Source organism: Colletotrichum aenigma, assembly GCF_013390185.1.
Source record: "Colletotrichum aenigma strain Cg56 chromosome Unknown KSG_Cg56_contig09, whole genome shotgun sequence".
NCBI classification, from domain to species: Eukaryota; Fungi; Ascomycota; class Sordariomycetes; order Glomerellales; family Glomerellaceae; genus Colletotrichum; species Colletotrichum aenigma.
The window spans coordinates 55543-75042 of record NW_023500915.1 but is presented as its reverse complement, the minus strand read 5'-3'; the positions used below and the strand labels follow the sequence as shown (position 1 = coordinate 75042).

General features: G+C 51.1%; 4 protein-coding genes across 4 annotated transcripts; 3 read left to right on the top strand and 1 right to left on the bottom strand.

The window, feature by feature from the left end:
• Positions 1-76: 76 nt before the first annotated feature.
• CGCA056_v012752 (uncharacterized protein) lies at positions 77-1456 on the bottom strand (the record flags this gene model as incomplete). Its single annotated transcript, XM_037327996.1, has 4 exons — positions 77-418; positions 534-717; positions 1321-1375; positions 1453-1456. The coding sequence occupies 4 exons, from the start codon at positions 1454-1456 to the stop codon at positions 77-79; spliced, it is 585 nt and encodes a 194-aa protein (XP_037173441.1).
• A 7658-nt stretch (positions 1457-9114) lies between these two features.
• Positions 9115-10184, top strand: CGCA056_v012751 (Failed axon connections-like protein; the record flags this gene model as incomplete). The annotated part of the gene is made up of 3 exons (XM_037327995.1): positions 9115-9474; positions 9615-9940; positions 10070-10184. 3 exons carry the CDS (start codon positions 9115-9117, stop codon positions 10182-10184), a joined length of 801 nt encoding a protein of 266 aa, XP_037173439.1.
• A 4656-nt stretch (positions 10185-14840) lies between these two features.
• asaE-2 (MFS transporter asaE) lies at positions 14841-16400 on the top strand (the record flags this gene model as incomplete). The annotated part of the gene is made up of 5 exons (XM_037327994.1): positions 14841-15111; positions 15188-15393; positions 15467-15761; positions 15823-15925; positions 15974-16400. 5 exons carry the CDS (start codon positions 14841-14843, stop codon positions 16398-16400), a joined length of 1302 nt encoding a protein of 433 aa, XP_037173437.1.
• Positions 16401-17406: 1006 nt separating this feature from the next.
• nscB-1 (Lactamase-like protein nscB) lies at positions 17407-18460 on the top strand (the record flags this gene model as incomplete). The annotated part of the gene is made up of 2 exons (XM_037327993.1): positions 17407-17619; positions 17717-18460. 2 exons carry the CDS (start codon positions 17407-17409, stop codon positions 18458-18460), a joined length of 957 nt encoding a protein of 318 aa, XP_037172742.1.
• Between the last annotated feature and the right edge of the window lie 1040 nt (positions 18461-19500).

Here is a 19500-nt window from a genome sequence, read left to right as displayed (position 1 = left end):
CTGGTGGCGTTAGGAGGCTGGCGGTTCACCTGACCAATTGGTGTTTCCCTGTTGTAGATATTGTTGTTTCTGCTACCTATAGGGCGACCTTGTCTTGCTGTTGATCCTTAAGTTGGATCTGGCGTGATAGCGGTAGGCTGTGGAGAAGGCAACAGAGATATAATGATCTCAGGTTTAATAGTGATAGTTGCCTGTTCTGCTGACTCTGGGGTTGGTGGAGTGAAAGCTTGAGCAGACTCTGGTGATGATTGGCGTTGTTCTTGTTGTTCTTGTTGTTCTTGTTGTTCTTGTTGTTCTTGTTGTTCTTGTTGTTCTTGTTGTTCTTGTTGTTCTTGTTGTTCTTGTTGTTCTTGTTGTTCTTGTTGTTCTTGTTGTTCTTGCACCCCCTCAGATGGACCAGGATCAGTCTCTTCTGGTCCTAGAGACTGTTGTGGAGTTGGCATGTTGCTGGGTCCATCTGTACTGCTGTCCTTCTGTAAAAGATAGGTATGCTTAGATGCTTTATGGAGGAGTTCATCTCCATCCCATAAGACAGAGTCTATAGGTAAGTCTTCTGCCTGAGAATCCGGAAAGGCGACCTCTAGTTCCTCGAACTGGAACTGAAGTTCTTGACGATGAAGAAGACTGGTATCCTCCGTACTAGGGTCGTACACAATCTTCTCGTCAAATATGACATCTCTTGTTCGGAGGACCTTGTTTAGGGCTGGTACCCAGATCCTATAGATAGAAGTGCTGTCATACCCACACAGATAGCCAATATAAGCCCTTGGCAGAGTCTTATTTGACTTCTGCTCACCTCTCTTATATTCCTTGGTGAGGGGATAGGCTCTGCAGCTGTATCTCTTGAGATGTCCAAGTTGAGGCTTCTCTAACCTTTGATGCGTTGAGCCTGGCTGTTGGTTAAGCTATTTGTTGATCATCCCTTCAGGGGTCTTCCAGCTAAGGATCTTATGTCCTATCCTATTGCAGAGATATACTGCAGCTCTGATAAGTTCTAGGGCTATAGACTCTGGGAATCTTGACTGAAATCTTAAGGCTCTTGCGATCATAAACAACATTCCTCTAAGCCTCTCTGCTGGGTTCTGGGCACCAGTGTAATCTGCTGATCTTTCAACTAGGATTCCTTCTATAGCTGCCTATAAGTTGAAGGCATTCTGGAGTGCTGTCTCCCAGTCAAGTCTTATAACCTGAACTGTGATATAGTATTGCCTTTTAAGAAGGGTTATAAGCCTCTGTATAGCATCAAGACCTTCCTTCTGGGTTTGCAGTGTTCAGATCTAATTGAAGCGGGACTATCTATCTCCCATAATGAGCGCATACTTCTCGCCATTATATATATTGCTTATAGCGAAGAAGTTGACAACAATATAGTCGCCTGGGGCAGTTAGCCTATGATCTGGAGGTCTTCTGGAAACTCTCCTCATTGCCTTTGCTGTTGAACAGGCTGCACACTCATCTTTAGTGATACCTGTGAGATAGATCCCTAATGAGTTCTTGACAAGTTCTTCCAGTCCTCTGGCACCTAGGTGGCCTAGTCTTTCATGCTATAGCCAGGCCTCAGCCTTAGATATAACAGGGTCTGAGGACTTCTTAAATCCTAAAAAGGATGTTTCTTCTTTATCCTAACCTGTAGGCTGAAAGGTAACTTGCTTAGATAGCAGTGGAGTCTCTATTGCCTGTGGAGCATAATACTTAAGAAGGTATTGCCCATACTGATGAGGGGTCTTGAATAGTAATTCTCCCTGAGAGTTTTCTATCCCTAGGTGTTTAGAAGTGAAGAAGAGACCCTTCTTCCTGAGTGGCTCTGTGGCTATAAGCGTCACAGGGTAGTCAGGTGTGTACTATATATCTCTGACTCTAATCCCCTTCTTCCCCTTGCCCCCCATATTAGGGCGGACTACTATAGTACCTCTTGCGACAGCCTAAACTGCTCCTCTACCTGTGAGGATAGCCTTCTGCTAAGTGTAGTTAAGATCCTTTATTCTGGTAATATTGTTACAGACGTAGAAAGCTGTTCTACAGTTAATAATAACACTATCCTTAAGGCAGAAACCTGAAGTAAAGCTAGATGGTGATAGGAGGGATAAATCTACAGTATAGAAGGATAAGTCTGAAGATAAATCTGCTGATAACATAATAGAAGCATCATCTGAGTGGCTAACATATAAAGTGTTGTTGCTCCTTTCTCTAGATTGTGACCTAGACCTTTGTCTCCAGTTAGTTGAGGATGATCCTGATAATCCCTCCTTGAGGACTTTATCTAGTCTCTCTTATATTCTGGGATGGTCTTTAAGGAATTTCCTGCCTGCCTCAATAGCTTTATTATTTGAATCCTTCTCTGGATCGTAGTGAGAATGTCTCTTAGCTGGATTCATATGCCAGCAGTCAACAATATAGTGTTTTTGCTGTCCAAAACAGGCTGGGCAATCTGGCTTCCTTTTCTCCTTCTTCTTTGAACTGTTGTTCTGTGAGGATGAGGAGTTGTTATCCTCATTTTCCCCTTGCCAGGTTGCAAAGCTGGTTGAACTGACTGGAGGTTTGCTTGCAGTAAGCCAGTCTGGGTTGAACGTACGAACCCACTGTCTGAACTAATAAGCCTGGGTGACTCCAGCTGGAACCTGGGGAGGCTGGGTTGCCTGATTTATCTGAGCCTAGGTAGTGTTCTTAGAGAAGTTGAACGAGGCTCCAGTGTAGTATTCTAAGGCAATCTCCTTAACCATGTTCAGGAAGTCTGCCACTTAGGTGGTTAAGTCTGTAAGCGCTGGGACTCCTGCTGAGGCTGCCTCCTCTATAATCTCCTGGTAGATAATAAGCTATTCAGTAAGACGAGTCCTCTTGATCGTTCTGCGATAGATGTTATATCTGTGAAGGACTTGCTGTTATCTGGCGTAACTATTAGGGCTCAGTTAGCCTTTCAGGGCAACTACTATGCCTCTGACAGTCTCTTAGCTTGCGACTTAGTTGAGATAGACTGAGTCGACTGTAGAAGTGATCTATTTGACTACTTTAATGATCCCTTTCTTTCTGTTGCCATGAATCCTAGTTACATCTTAGTGGCGAAATACAGCAACCTTCAGTAACCTGTCATAATTCTCTGCATCGTCTGGTGGAAGGTTAATTTATAGTTCAGTGAGAACCTGCTCTCCATCTGGATCAACATATGGCCAGACCTCATGAAATAAGGCTGTCATCTTCAGAAGGTTGAACCATTTAACCTAATCTGCGTCGCTCCATAAGCGCTGAGCTGTCTTTGAGGTGTCCATAGCGATAGCTTTGCTTAAGCTTGTTTAGGATAATCTCATAGGACTTAATAGATCCTCTGATAGTGATTCTTAACAAGCAGTTGCTTGTAGTTGTTCTGCAGGGTCGGCCGGTCTTATTCGGCGTCGCTTAGATTGGTCTTTTCCGCCTGATATTGCGGATTTCGTCTGTGAAATATGCCTCATAGATGGAGGACTTTTATGTTCTACGCCCAGTTGACTCTGGACAATAGGGACAGTCTTTGCCGTCGCTTTTGCTGGCTGTACTTTGCTGCCATTTAGGATATAGGGCTGTAACGATCCTGATCGCTATGCCTATCTTTTGGCGTACTTCTTGAATTGATCTTAATGAATCTCGCGATCAAGAGCCAGTTACCAGAAATCAACTGGGCTCATAACTGTCAGGGCGACAGCGTGGCTACCAGCGAGTAACAGCATAACTGTCTTCATTGAATTGACTATGTTGTTGTAAAGGATAAGTGGCCAGTTGGCCAGATCCATCGAGATGTGCTACACTACATGAAACAGATGCAAATAAGCCATATTTGGGTTAGGAAACAATAGCCGATGCATAGTCGAGATGCTTGACTCGGTTATGCAATGTGGGCCTGACATCCCACGTTAGCCGCCGAGAGCCTGGCGGGGTTGTGTTGGTAGCTAAGCCCAACGGGTCGTAACATTAGACTAATAGTTATTTAGTATGTAGGCTTTAAGTAGTAAGACCGTTGCTAAATGTTTACCTCTCTATTAGATTGATTAATTTCATAAGTTGAAGTCTATTTCTAGAGGAGAGGGGCTAGATAGACTAGTTGTCTGCTTCTACAGATAGTTCCACCTTAGCGAGTAGTCTCTACCTACAGGTTATCATTATTTCCATTAGATATTTCAAAACCTCTGCGACTTTATGCCTCTTAGAGATGATAAGGCATAGTTTGGAGTTATATACGCATAACTACTATATTCTGTTCAGAAGTTTCCTAGGTGGATAGATGAATTAACCTTGGAGGTTTATTGTTTACCTTTAAACTGAGACGGTGGAATTGGAATAATGTAAAAGATTACGATAGTTTAAGAAGCATGTTGGTTGACCCTGCTTCCTTAGCCTCTGAATCCATCAGTAGCACATTTTTGGCTGGGAAGTAGTTAACTCATCGAGTTCTTCCGTTGACGAAACTTCCACATTTGAAAGCTGTGTAAAGAAAACCAAAAGTCCGGGCCTCCCATCGCCCTACTTAGCTAAACTTTGGAACTGATCGTACAATCATCCGCCCTTGCAGCTGGAATAAGCATGAGGTTGCGGTGAAACATGGGTAATCACAGCCTGCGTTCTAATAATCCTGAGACATAACGGGCCGAAGTGAAGCATGTTATCGAAGTGTCTTCTGCCTGACAGGCTGGACATGTTGAATACGTTAGTGTAAGGGGGTAAGAATCGTCATGTGTATTGTAAAAATCCTGTTGAGGCTTATGCTTGGGCAAAATTACTCTGTCATGGAAAGCGCCTTGTCTGTGGGGATAGGTTTACATACTGGTGTGCTTATTAATAAGAGCAGCACTCGCCAGCGTTCAATCTGACACCCATAGCCATTGGAATGGAGCCAATTCCCCAAACGTCTCACCAGGATGTCAGATGCTGCCCTTGAAAATCAGGGATCTGATGCAAGAAGTCGACAACTTGCGGCTGAAGCCTGATGGAACACTAGACCCCAATCACCCACATGTCGAGGTTTTTGAAATTCCATGGACTCCTTAGAAGAGGGCAGTGGTTGAGAAGTTCGTGAAAGAGCTGGGACGTATTTCTATTTGCTTTTTTTTTTCTTTTCTAGATAAGTCCACATCACTCGCAAAATAGCGAAAAGGCGCACGATGGCAAAAGTAGAGGAACTCTACGTGGCTCCAGTGCGAGGTCCGCAATCAATAATCGTTGCTACAGGACATAAGCCTTGGAAGCTAGATCCTTAACCATTTATGAATTTACCTGATTAATAATATAATAAGCTGACGTTATCAGAATATCTTCTTCATGTTATACGTCATGCAGTATACGCTTTGTCTTAGTAATAGCCTCCTGCAGCTTTCCGTGGAGCAAGCTTTTAAGACGGTGATGTACCGCGTCGTCCAAAGCAGTCTCGACCTTGTTGGCTGGCGAGACGTCTCTTTGACAATTGTCCTTTGGACTACGATGTAGCAACTGCTCAACAGACGCACTAACCAGTTCCAAGTCGTCAAAAACAAGGCATGCCCGCACGCGAGTGGCAAGTGGTCCCTCTTCAAGCGAGTAGCCGCCGATGCTCACGGACTGCATTCCAATCTGCTCTCTCTGGCCCTTCTGGGCGGCCTGATGTCTGTATGCCTCCCTGTCGATGGCCGCGAGGTTTGTCGTAGCATCGGCAGAAGAAGAGGCATTCAAAATGGCGTCGCCCCAAACAATCACCTTATCACAGATGACCGAGATGAGCATCTGCAGAGCCAGGTGTCTGCAACAGAACGAGCATTTGAGGATGCTTGATATGGTTCGCGCTGCTGTCCGAGTTGCCGCTAGGACGGCACCCGCGAGACGTGGTGGAGGGGGGTGACTCGGAGGCTCAACAACTCGATTGGAGACGCAATTGTGACCAGGCCAAGAACTGTGAAGTCCCTGAACAGCCCACACTGCAGACTTGAAGCACGACTTGGAGTCAGGGTTCGCGCATGAGAAGGCGTGGGTGTTCGGGGTGTTGCGAACAGCCCGAGACGGCGCAGGAGTCTGTGCTGGCGAAAACGGTGTCAAACTGTATGATAGTTCGGGTTGGCCGCCATTGACGCCTTTGTTCGAGTGAACGTCGAATTCTTCGCTTTCTGGCGCTCCACAATACGATGTTGAATGATGGTTGAGATCTATGGGGTATAGAAACCGTAGTGAAGGCTCAATATCTTCTTCAAAGTGAGTAATGTTATTTTGCAGGCTTGGGGGGATCCAATCGTCGCCGTCGCAGGATGATAAATCGAATTGGTGGCCATGCGTGTGACTGGAGTCGGTGAATTGCGGTTGTTGGGTGCTTGGAGAATAATTCGGTCGTCGAGGTTCGTCAGGACTCGACCCGTCAAACGCCGTATTGTAGTCGGCTAGATGGAGGTCCTGGTTACAGTTCCAGCAACTCATGGTCTTACGTCGTCGAAGGATTCTGTCCAGTGTTCTGACAGCCAAGCCGGGAGCCAAGAAAGCCCCGAGAAGCGGCAACGTTTCTTAAATGAAGCGCCAACGCAGAACAGGGCACACTGAGGGTATTGGTCGAATATGGTACCAGCTGGAACGCAGCCACCACCAACAAGAGGCGTGAGTGCCAACAGGTGGGTGGCGGGAAGGCCAGACAAGCATTATGGATTTGTATGGCTACCTAGCTGCGTACCTTTTTTAGGCAGAATTATTGACGGAGTTGGCTTTTCGCAATCGCAATGGACCAACATGCAGCGCTTATTGAGATGGCGTGACATTGTGGGATTGGCCCCCGACAAGCCCCTGTCGAGAGGTCCTTCAAGCCCCACAAGCCCAACAGGCCAAGGTACAGCTGCATGTCTAGATATATGTCTAGATATCAGGGGCGAAGGCGCAGCCAATCATGACTCTTATTAAACGAGAAGCAAGCGAGCCAACCGAGAGATGGGCCTGACCCCCACCCTGACCTGAATTGGAGATCAGGGGGAGGATCACCAGCTTCACCGAAGTCTGACTCAGACTAAGCCCTACCGAAAGTCCCTCAGGACTCTGCCAAAAATCGTTAGGCGAAGGACCCAAGGCCCCTTCCAGGCTTCCTTTGAGGATATCCGGTCCTACCAAACATACCATGGAAGTAGGTGGCTTCATGTTCCCTGCAAGTTGTGGGCTGTCATGGACATGCCAACCAACGCCCACGCAGACTGGACATGGGTAGTGGTTGAGGAGCACTCTGGGCCAAGGATACATATTCTTGCAGTATAAGACCGTGTCGTCGGAAACTTGCAGACAGATGCACGTCCGAGTAGTTATTCTGGGGCGATCACTACGTCCGTATTCTCCCTCGAGGGCTTCCCCAGGGTTCTAGTGACATTCTTTGCTTCGAATTTCCTTCCGAGACCTTTCCACATATCGAACCCCATCCACCCGCAATCACAGGCACCATGCTGAGCCCTCCACCGGCACCGTCTTGCAGGGCCAAGTTGAAGGACTCGTGCGACGCTTGTTCGGCGTTCAAGGTGAAATGCAGCAAAGAGAAGCCGAGCTGTCTTCGATGCGTCAAATCGGGGCGTCGATGTTTCTACAGCCCGGCTCGACGAGCAGGAAGGTCTCGCGGTAACTGCAGCAGATCTACAAACGAGGATCGTGCAAAAGCAGCATCTGCGTATGGAACCAAAAGAAAACCCAGAGACTTTTCGCCGGACGATGTCACACCAGCTGTGGAGACACTGGGATCCGTGTCTGGGACCAGCCACCAACGGCCCGGTGCTCCACGACGAGAGCATTCCTGGAGAAGCGCAGGATCAGGCGCAGCAACATGGAGCAACGACGGTGATGTCAATGCATCTCTTTCCCGCGGTTGGAATACCCGTGACCAAGCACCAATTTCTTCTTGCTCATCGTCTTCAGGCCTCTACCCGCCTGAACAGCAAGCGGGAAATGCTCCCGACGACCATCTGCTTCGCCGAGACCAAAGCCAACAACGCGTAGATCATGACAACGTCGCTCAAGACTGCGCTTCACTTGCCCTTCAGCTGCTAGAGACACTCTCGGATCAGCAGCAGGCTTTTGAGGCATCGTCGTTGTCGTTGACGCAACTGTTCGGTCCGTTTGGTGACTCGATTAGCAACCTCTCTCGCATCCTCATCTGTCCATGCTCGAGCCGTCAAGACGTGGCCATGGTTGCTGCAACCGTGTGCACCGTGATCCTGGACATTCTGGATGCGGCACTCTCCAGGCTGGGTACCGTCGAAGCGTCATGTCCACCCGGTGATCACCTGGCTCGGGTCACGGAGGAGCTCCATCGGGTGGCCAACCTGACGGTGCAGTTCAGCCGGCGTTACAGTAGTGAATCGGATGACATGCTGTCGGAAGCAGTCATGGCCCCAATCGCAGTCGGATTGAGGTCCAGGCTACAGCGTACCATGGATAGGGCGGCAACCTGTCTCCTGCAGACTGAATAGTGCGGCACAGAGAGGCTCACCGAGTCAGCCCCCTCGTATGATCGGCACTCTTCCACGGATGATGGATGTGGCAGTGGCGGATTTTTGTTCTTAATCATTCTGTGGCCTACCAAGTTCTGAGTAGTTCTGAGACAAGTTCGGCGTTGGGAGCAACTAGTTGTCTCAATAACAAAAATGTATGAGGACAGTGTGAGGTGATTTCTGTTTGCCATTCAGGGGCAAGTGGCTAGATAACCTCCCCCTTACGGCAGGCTGAGCTGGTGATGTTGGGGTGCGGGGGTGCGCGGCCTGGTGGGGCCATGGACCGGGGATCGCATCCGTCAACAGTGGGTCCTGTAGCCGAGGCCGGGATCCCGGCCCGGTCGTAAACGAGCCAGTCAGGAATAGCCCGATCTGCACCTCAGCCTCATCAAACAATTTGGGGTCCACGCAGATCTTGCCCTACATAGGCAAACAGTCCCTTCTCCCAAAGTCCCATTGCTCAGACTCCGACCTCACCCCCGCAGTCTCACAGTCTCACTTCCATTCATTCATCCATCCCCTCACCTCTCAGCCCCAGCTGGCCACAACCACCCACCAACGACCAACGACCAACGTCGCTTAAAAAGGGAGTTGACTGCACCGCCGTCTTGTTGTCTTGTATCATCACCTTGGCAGCGCCCGCACCCTCGTCATCGCAGCACGCGTTTCCGTCGCCATGGCTCCCTCGCTCAAGGTTCCGCCGACCCTCGTGGTCTACCGCGGCTTCGCTGCCACCAACAACTATGTCTGGTCGCCGTTTGTCACCAAGCTTGAGGCTCGTCTCCGCTTCGCCGGTCTGCGCTACCGCATTGAGCAAGGCTCCCTCGGCAAGGCCCCGCGCGGCAAGATCCCGTATGTTGACATCACGTACGATGGTTCGCAGGGCCCTGTCACCATGGGCGACTCTTCCGCCATCACGAAGCAGCTCGTCAACGACGGCGCCTGCGATGACCTCAACGCAGATCTGCCACCGGTAGGACGCGCCCACGATCTAGCTGTCCAAGCCCTTTTGGAGGATAAGCTGTATTTCTTCCAGGTTCGTCATTCGTCTTCTTTCTCCCATCAATCAAAGTTAGCATGGGCAAGCACACCACACCAGCGGCCAATGCGGTCGCTCCATTGCCGGCTGTTTGCGAGATGATCCAGACAGAGGCCGCTGACTTACGGCTACCCCAGAACCACGAACGCTGGCATGAAAATTATGAAACTATGCGCAACAAGGTGCTCGCTGCCCTTCCCTATCCTGTTCAGCTCCTCGTCGGCCTACTTGCCTATCGTGGAGTTACTCGCACTCTGTATGGCCAAGGAACCGGCCGGTTTTCCACAGAAGAGCTGGCCACCCTCCGGCGCGCAGTTTGGGACAACATCAACGCTCTCCTAGCCGAAGCACGCCTGACGGCTCCGAATGTCACGACGCCTTTCTGGCTCCAGGGGGGCGCCGAGCCCACCGAGGCGGATGCAACTGTCTTCGGCTTCATTGCAGCCGGTCTCGTGTGCGATGCGTAAGTACCACCACCCACACCAGCAATTAGTGCCATGCCTTTCGAGTCAACTTTCTTTACTGTCCCCGTTGCCGTCTCGTGAATCTCCTCGAAGAAACGCCCTTATCCAATCTGACTCTCTGCTTTTAGTGCTCCGGATACGCGTGAGGTCATTCAAGCCTACCCGGTGTTGGTCGACTACGCAAAGAGGATCCATGATCGTTACTTCGATGATTATGCCAGCTGGGAAGAAGCAAAGGAATGAGGATAATCAGGTCTGTTATGGAGGGTGCATTAGAACGAAGGACATGTACTGTAAAATCGTCGGTGTTAAATACATGTAGACGGCTTGCTTGCATGTGTTGGATGATTCGATCGTGTCTAGGTCGTTTCGAGTGTTCAAATTGCCTTTGATTTGAAGGCGCCGAATGAGCCAAGACCATCGTGTCGGTGACGAATCACTAGACATCAGGCTCAAGGTAGACAGCAATCTCGTTATGCCCACTCAAGTTCACGTACCTTAGGGATACGAATTTGGAATGAACATGAGGTGAGTAGAGAAGAACGCACACGAAAGGATCCTCATATAAAACTGAGCCTAGGTCAAGCATTCCTCAGGGTTCGAGCAAAATTGCCTGAGATGGACTTGGTAATAACAATTATGCCTGAAAACAGAGCATACTTTTTTGGAGATAATTGAAGTTGAATAGACTCACTCCACGTGCATGAGGTATTGACTTAGAAAGGCGAAACAATCGTTCTACATATTTACTACTTATTTCTCGGCAACTGCATATACATATGCTGCCTTCAAACGCCACATATGCCTCCACCGAGACCCAAGAGTACACCAAGAGCATCCGCTGCTGCGTCGTCTATTTGGGTGCGGCCACGATGACAGAGTGCCTCATCACCGGGCTGTATGTCTTGACCTCGATCATTTTCAAGCCTGCCGCGTCCAACAGGTAAGCCCACTGGTCGTAGCTACGTTCCATGGCTCCGAGCATGGTGTACATGTGCAGATCGAGACATGCCGACCACCAGTGCGTGCCCGTGTTGGGTAGCACCATCTCGTCGATCAGAATCTGGGAGTCGGGCTCCATGGCTGGCACCAGGTTTCGCAAGATCTGGATCGCCTCGGCGTCCTCCCAGTCGTGCAGCACCGTGCGGAGGTAGTAGAACCGCGCTCCTGTTTCCCCCGTGTCAGCAAGGGGGGTCCATAAGAAACGGGAGAGGATTCGGGGATGTTCGTCATGGAGAAACGCTTACCTTTGGTCGTCTGAGGCCCGAAGAAGTCGTGAGCCTTAGCCTCGACGCCCTCAATCCGAGGAGCAGTCAGCACAGTTTCCTCGCGGTCTTGCAAGATAACGCGGCCCCGAAGCTCCGGGTAACGGGCCACCAGGCGCGCACACTGATGGCCAAAGCCACCTCCGACATCGACGAGGACCGGACGGTCGGCCTCGACTGTGGCAAGAGAGGCCGGGGGTACCACATCGAGCCAGTCACCGTCACGTGGCACGCTCATGAGCTGCTGGAACCAGTTCAGCGCCTCAGGGTGCTGCTGAGCCCACGGGAAGAAGTCAAGGTCCGTATTGGCACCCTTGTGCCAAGCGAACCGACCACCGGTGTGGTTTTGGTACTTGTGCTCCTTGAGAAAACCGGGGAGAGCCTGGTAGGAGGGGCCGCCGATGTGGAATCTGTTCAAGTCATACATTAGTCAGAGTCGTCGGCCTTTCACTGGGGGCGTGATCTGGCAAGTCTCACGTATAGTTCATGGCGCCCTCAATGCGCGGATCGGAGAAGGCTTTGCTGGCGTGGTTGGCCGTGAAGTGGTCTTTACCAGTCTCCTTTACCATCCTGATGGATGCCAGGTAGCGAAGGAGACGTGAGAGTAGACGAGGGTCGGCCCCTGTCCGAGCGGCGAGACTATCGACGCTGAGCGGGGATGCATTTTCGGAAAGAGACCGGAAAAGACCGAGATCAATAGCTGACTTCACCACGGCAATTTCGAGTGACTGTGGAAATCGTTAGCTTGGTTCACATGTGTGCACAGAAATGGCACAGATAGGGAAGAGCTGACCGAGTTGAACATGCGAAGCATAGTATCGTGAGGGCTCTCCATGTCCTCGGCAACGCCGTGAAGAGTATCTTGGAGTCGAATTCTGGTGGCTTCGTCCCCCAAGCCGTCGGTGGTTCCAGCGAGAGGATCCAGATGGGTGTGAACCGCATTTGCACCGTTGACGTGGTCTTCCGAATGACCATCTGAATGTCCATTGGCGGTATCGATCGAATCGCCATTGGTATCGTCATTCGTAGGGCCATCGACCTTGTCCTTCGACGCCGCGGCCTTCTCCTCGCCACTCATCAGAGCCAGAACGTCACTTTGGGCGGCCTGCGCAATCTTCCGCGCCTCGACCAAGCCGAGATCGCCCCTGACCAGATTGGGGGAAAGGCCGTTGATGACATCGGTGCCGAAGTTGTCGATGTTGAGGGTGTCTTCCGACCGGAGCATCTGTCGCGCCCTGATGGTGTGCATGATACGCATCTGCTCCGGCGAGAGCAGACCTTGAAGCTCGGCGACGCCCTGGTTGAACTTGTCGTCGGAGACATTGGGGTCGCTGATGCCAAGCTGCTCCATCTTCTCAAGAACGGCCTCCTTCTCGGCGAGAGGGACGGGCACGAAAGCGTGGAAGCAGAAGTCGACCGTCTTGGATACCTCTTCTTGGGATAGTTTACCAGTCACGTCGACGGAACCCTGGATGACTGTTTACGGCAAGTTAGCATACCAACACAAATCTCGTCAACGAGGGCCGTCACGTACTGGGTCTGAAGTGGTTGAAGGCTCTGTCAAAGGTCTTCTCATCCCAGTCTGTCAGGACAGGCTGGTCTTGCGCCTTGATCTGCTTCAGAGCGCTGGAGACGACGAGCAGGAAGCGCGTGTACCCCTCCGCAACCTTGTTCGAGTGCCAGCTTGCGGCGCCGACCTCGGTGACCTGGCCGCGGATGGAGGCAGCCACCGTCACAGCGGCAGAAAGGCCACCTGCCAAGGCGAGATGCACGCCCGAAGAGAAGAACGGGTCGATGAAGCAGGCGGCATCGCCGGCCATGCGGACGTAGGGACTGGCATAGGCTGGAGCGCTGTAAGACCAGTCCGAGGCTGACTTGGTTTCAGACACCAGCTTCGCTCCATCCAGCAGCTTCTTCAAGTTGGGCGTAAGTTCGAGAGACTCCAGGTAGAGGCCCTTGCTGTCTAGGTCCTTCTCCCTCTTCTTCTGAACAGAGACCCCTTGGTTCATGACGACACCGACGGAAGTGGTGCCGTTGTGAAGAGGGATGAACCATACCCAGCCGCTGGCATCTGCGGAAAAGAAAGAAGATTAGCAAAGGGGTAGCATGAGGATGGGCCAAAGAGCCGAGAAGTACCTTCCAGAGCTTCGAAATACGGCGAGCCCTCACGATGGGTCCCGACCCCGTATGTGCCGGCATTTTCCCAGTAGCCCCAGGTGGCGATGTTCTTCAGACCGTGGCCCTCGTTGTACTTGCGATTCTTCAGATACTTTGTGCTCATCAGACCCTGGCGGCCACTAGCATCGATCAGGTACTGGAAGTTGATAACGCCCGAGGTCCCGTCCTCCTTACGCGTCCAGGTTGCGGAGACCGGCCTGCCGGGGTTCGGCAACTCGGCATCAGCGAGAACCTGCTCGGCGATATCCAGAGGCTGGAATTCTAGCGAGCTGACCTTGACACCGTCGAAGATTTGGGCGCCACTCTTGCCAGCGTGGCGGAAGAGGAGCTCGTCGGCCTCCGAGCGAACGACATTCCAAGCGTAGCCCTCTGGACCTCCAGCAGCAACGAAATCGGTATCTTTGTAGTTGAAAGTCAGTTTCTACGCCTGCGTCTAGATGGATCCAAGGCAGACTCACAAACATCAGGAAGAGAGTGGTTAAGCTTGAAAGTCGCTCCTTTCTGTAAGCTTGTCAGTCTCGACGCATTCAACTTGAATAGATTTTACAAACTCACCTTGACGCGGAAACCATAGCTGTCGAAGGTGGAGTCAAGATCAATAAACCTCAGAAAGTGGCGAACAGATGGGAGCATGCTCTCTCCGATATGGTATCTTTGGTTTGACAATCAGCACCAACATTGAATTATATGTGCCGAGGGAACCGTGAATGATGTCGAGACTACCTACCTGGGAAACTTATCGCCCTCAAGAACGACGGCATCGATACCTTCACGGGCCAAAGCAGCCGCTGCGTAAGAACCGGCTGGGCCGCCGCCGACGATAAGAACAGTACAGCTGGAAGGAACAGACATGATGAAAAGATATGATGGCGTTTGTTGTATTGTTTGATGAAGCTGAGGGTTGAATGAGGACTTGTAAACGTCTTCTTCACACTTCATATATACTAAAAAGTCACTGATTTCTCCAAGCATCCTCTCTACAGTCTACCGCCGAGCCGACAACATGTCCCAAAGATCAAATCTGCCAGTCCACAAAAGAATCGTCCGATCAACGTTCAGATCGGAAGAAACCCCTTGGCCCCCAATGGACCGATCGGGACCCGACATCTATTTCGGATTCCGAGAGGTCAAAGTGGCGCAGTCGCTTGTTGTCTGCCTGGGCTGATGGGCCATGATCCACCGTCATCGTTGCCTGCAGACAGCATCCAATCGGCATTTCTCGTACTTCGGGCTATTCATTTCGCGCTCATCTTCCGTCGGTCAAAAGTCCCTTCTCAGGTTTCCCCCTCCCCACCCCCGGCTTACCTGTATTTTCCTTACCCGACCCCCAAAATTGAGAGCTGTTGAGAATGAATCTCTTTCCATGTTTCATCGCTCTCTCCGTTGCGCCGTACTTTGTCGACTTTCATTACTTTCATCAACGCCCTTGAATGGTTTTCTAGCAATATTGGAAAGCATGTCGGAAACGAAAAAGATTGCCCCTCAGGCGCCCAGCACCAGCGATGACGAGACCGATGCGCTCCCCGAATCGGCCAGCCATACCGGGCTCGATAAGTCGTTCCCGGAGGGTGGCGCCAAGGCGTGGCTCACCGTCTCCGGGGCGTCGGCGTGCCTCTTCGTATCCTTTGGTTGGGTAAACTGCGTCGGCATCTTCCAGAACTACTATCAAACGCACCAGTTGCGCGACTACACACCATCCGACATTGCCTGGATTCCCGCCCTGCAGAGTAAGCTCGATAAGGCTTCATTCCCGGACAACTTCTTCCAAGCATCCGACTTACTAACTCCACCTTTCTCGTGTAGTTTTCTTCATGATCTTTAGCGGGATCTTCGTCGGCAAGATAATCGATGACTACGGTCCCGCGATTCCCCTTGCTGTGGGCACATTTTTCCATGTCTTTGGCTTGATGATGGCCAGTATATCAGAAACATACTATCAGATTCTTCTAAGCCAAGCAGTCTGCTCGGCAATTGGTGCTTCTATGGTGTTCTATCCTGCTTTTACATGTGTAAGTGGTTACATTATTCACATCTGAACTCCCGTCACATGTGACTCGCGGCTAATTCGATTTCTCTTCTCAGGTCTCAACGTGGTTTTTCCAGAAACGCGGCGCTGCTATGGGCCTTACCGTCTGCGGTTCTTCTATCGGAGGCGTGATATTCCCTATTATGCTAGTCCATCTGATCCCACAGATTGGCTTCGGCTGGTCTATGAGGGTGTGCGCCTTTCTCATTCTGGCGTTACTGGTCTGGGCCAATCTCACCGTCAAGTCCCGCATCCCACCTACTAAGCGCCCGCTCCACCTAAAAGCTTTCGTCCAGCCCCTCCGAGAGCTGCCCTTTGGGCTCCTCACTGCCGCTATCTACTTCTTTTACTGTGAGTCTCCCATACACGGCTTTATATAGTTTTGCTATGCTGAATTCAATCGCATCATCAGGGGGCATGTTCATTCCAATTACGTTCATCGTGGTTGAAGCTCGCGCAACCGGCGTGTCTGGAAGTTTAGCTCAATATCTCGTTGTCATCCTGAACGGCGCTAGGTAAGCTATTTCTCAACAGAATTAGACGTACCTAACATGTTCTCGCAGTATTATTGGACGAACAGTCCCTAACGCTCTCGCTGATAAGGTTGGTCACTTTAACGTCATGATCACTATGAGTTTTTTCACAACGGTCCTCATCCTAGCCCTCTGGATACCGGCTTCGGGAACCGCAGCCACTATTGTTTTTGCGGCGCTGTTTGGGGTGGCGTCTGGAGCTGGTATCGGTCTGACTCCCGTACTTATTGGACACATTTCACCTATTCAAGATATTGGGGTACGAACCGGGTCTGCGTTCTCAGTTGCCGCAATTGCGGCTCTAACCGGCTCGCCAATTGGCGGTGCCATCGTCAGCAGTAGCAACGGTTCGTTCCAAAACACCAAGATCTTTGGGGGTATAAGCTGCGTCATTGGCTTGGCGATGTTTATCGCCGCCAGGGTTGCGCTGGTGGGTTGGAAACCAGCCAAGGTCTGAAAGCAGGAGAAACGGGGCATTTGGACGTATGTTATCTATGGAGAGGATGGATAATCATGATACAACACTCATGTGCACGGTCAAGGCTCGAATAGATGGACTACGAAAGCAGATATTGAATAAAAATGAGACCATCTAGCCTCGTTTCCTCGGCGCAAGAGTAAATCACAAGTAACGCCTCACACTTGCAGTCGCGAGCGCGTGCTGCTGTAGGTGGCAGCTGATCATTTCAGAGCTTCCTTTTTATTAATTAGGATGGATAATCATGATACAACACTCATGTGCACGGTCAAGGCTCGAATAGATGGACTACGAAAGCAGATATTGAATAAAAATGAGACCATCTAGCCTCGTTTCCTCGGCGCAAGAGTAAATCACAAGTAACGCCTCACACTTGCAGTCGCGAGCGCGTGCTGCTGTAGGTGGCAGCTGATCATTTCAGAGCTTCCTTTTTATTAATTACTCATTACATTGCTGGAGCTTGCTCTGAATGGGGAAACTTTGGGGGCGTCTTCAGGGTGGGAAATCCTGCACTTTTGCCCGGCGTGCCTCTGCTAGTAACCATACAGCCTTTCTTACCAGACCTGCCATTTAGATCAAGATGATGAAGCTGATGGATCTTTCGGGGCACCTATCGTCCTATCAGACGACATTTCATTATCTCGAGCCAAAAATAGGTGAATCAGAAGTGAGTTGACGCCCCACGTAAGCTGCATTTGAATCCTGACCAGGACCCTGAACGATCATGGTCGGAATCCGAATCCTGATGATAGACTTTTGAAACCCCCGTCTTGAGTAATCGGCTTCCGAGAGTCGGTACATGTACCACCCATTTGGGCTTTGGGGGTGGCACCGACATGTGTTGGGCCTCTGGCTCATGAACACCTTCCCATTAAGCCCGGTGTCATCACAGCTGTCTGGGGTCTCTTCATCCGCCCTTTCGCTTTACGCACCTCACCTATTGACGTCTCCAGTGAACAAATCATAGGACGTTTCGCATGCAATCATGGCGCGTAACCCCATCAAGGTCAACAACGTCCTCTGGCAGGACTATCTCTCAGCCCAAAGAAGATCGCTTCCTCCCCTCGACGATGTCAGCGAGATTACCGGACGGGTGTCTCGAGTCCTCGGCGGCAACCCTGGCGAGATGCAACTCCAGGGCACGAACACCTACCTCGTGGGCACGGGGACGAGTCGTATACTCATAGACACGGGCGAAGTATGCCATTGCCATCTCTTCACGTGAAATCTACACCTATTGCTGCCTCAGTCGATCATTCCAGACCTTTGTCGCTAACGGCATCTTTCCTCGACAGGGAAAACCTTTATGGGCGAAAAACATCAAGGCTGTCCTGGAAGACAACAAGTTGGACATTGCATATGTACTCCTAACCCACTGGCACGGAGATCACACTGGTGGGGTTTCCGACCTGATCACCTACAGGCCCGAGTTGGCATCGCGAGTCTTCAAAAATACGCCGGACCCCGGCCAGCAGCCCATAGTGGACGGTCAGGTCTTTCGCGTCGAAGGCGCCACCATCCGCGCCGTCTTCACTCCGGGCCACGCGGTAGACCACATGTGCTTTCAGCTTGAGGAAGAGAATGCTCTATTCACCGGTGATAACGTCCTGGGTCATGGGTACTCCGTGGAGGAAGATCTTGGGGCCTACATGCGGAGCTTATACCGCATGAGTGGTCTCGGGTGCGCCGTGGGGTACCCAGCTCATGGTGCAGAGATAGCCGACCTTCCACAGAAGATTTTGCGCTACCTGCGTCACAAAGAGCTGCGAGAGACACAGGTGTGGAACGCGCTGGTGGAAAACCGGCAACGCGAAGGCGGTGCAGGGATGGCAGCGGGCAGTCTTACCGTACGAGAACTGGTGGAGGTTCTGCATGGCGATGCTCTTACTCAGGAGCTATCCAAAGTTGCTCTCGAACCTTTCGTGACGCAAGTCCTGTGGAAGTTGGCAGAAGACAGGAGGGTTGGCTTTCGGGTTGTGAAGGGGACGAGGCGGTGGTTTTCCAGCCACAAGACAGTCGTTCCAACTGCTGCAGCTTGAGCTTCAGTTTGAGGGATATTGTGAATTTTTAGATTTTCGGAGGTTCATTACGATGGTAGAGTGTTCCAAACGCAGTTTCTCACCCGCAGTTAATAGATGAACATGGTTAGAACAGCATTGAACGCGAACACGACGTCGAGGTAGCTGAATTCTCATTGAACAGAAAATGGATATTCAGGTAACCCATGACTGAGAGATTTGAACTAAAACATCAGGGCTATTCTTCTCGGTGCTTCGGTCACTCTTCCAGCCGCAGCCCTCGTTTTGCCGAACCAGAGGGGGGGTAATTCCAAATCGTCGCAACGACCGGAATGATGCGAGAACTTGAGTCATGGGTCACAGGGCACACCAAAAACTGTGGAGGCGGCTTAAACAATTCTACGTATCCCTGAGATGAGCTATTACCACAAAGTCCACGCCATAGCGACTCCCAGCGCAGGCAACAACGTCCTCCCGTAGTTCAGCCATCTCCAAGTCTCCAACTTGTCCACCACGTCTTCGTTTCGCACATCGGCCTGCTCTCCTCTGCGTACTCGAGACTCGAGGGAAAGTAGCTGCTCCTCCAGAGGCACGATGAGCGCCAACGTGTACGGTACAATACCAATCATCAAGCCGCCGGCGACCAGCAGCCGCGGCGCTCGACCACTCAATATCAAGACGCCATTTGAAGAGTAGTGGTTCATGGTGATCAGGCCAGCGTTAACAAAGCAGCATAAGCCAGAGAATATGGCAGACGTCGGGCAGAGATAGAAGCCCCGGGCGAAGACGGTACGGAATTGGCTCAGCGCAGCAGTTCCGTCTATATGCGGAGGGCCAAGAATGGTGGCTATGGAGACGGAGGAAAGGCTCAGCTGGCAGCCTTTGCGCAAATCCCTCGTGTCAGTGTTTAATTCTACATGTTTATTTGTGTGACGCAGGGTGCTCGGGAATATGAAGTCAAGAAAGACAGTGGGTAATGTCAGGACGTAAGTAATGACTCCTTACCCGTGAGGAAAGAAGCAGCCGTGATACTGGCTGCGAGAAGGGGCTTATGAAAGCCG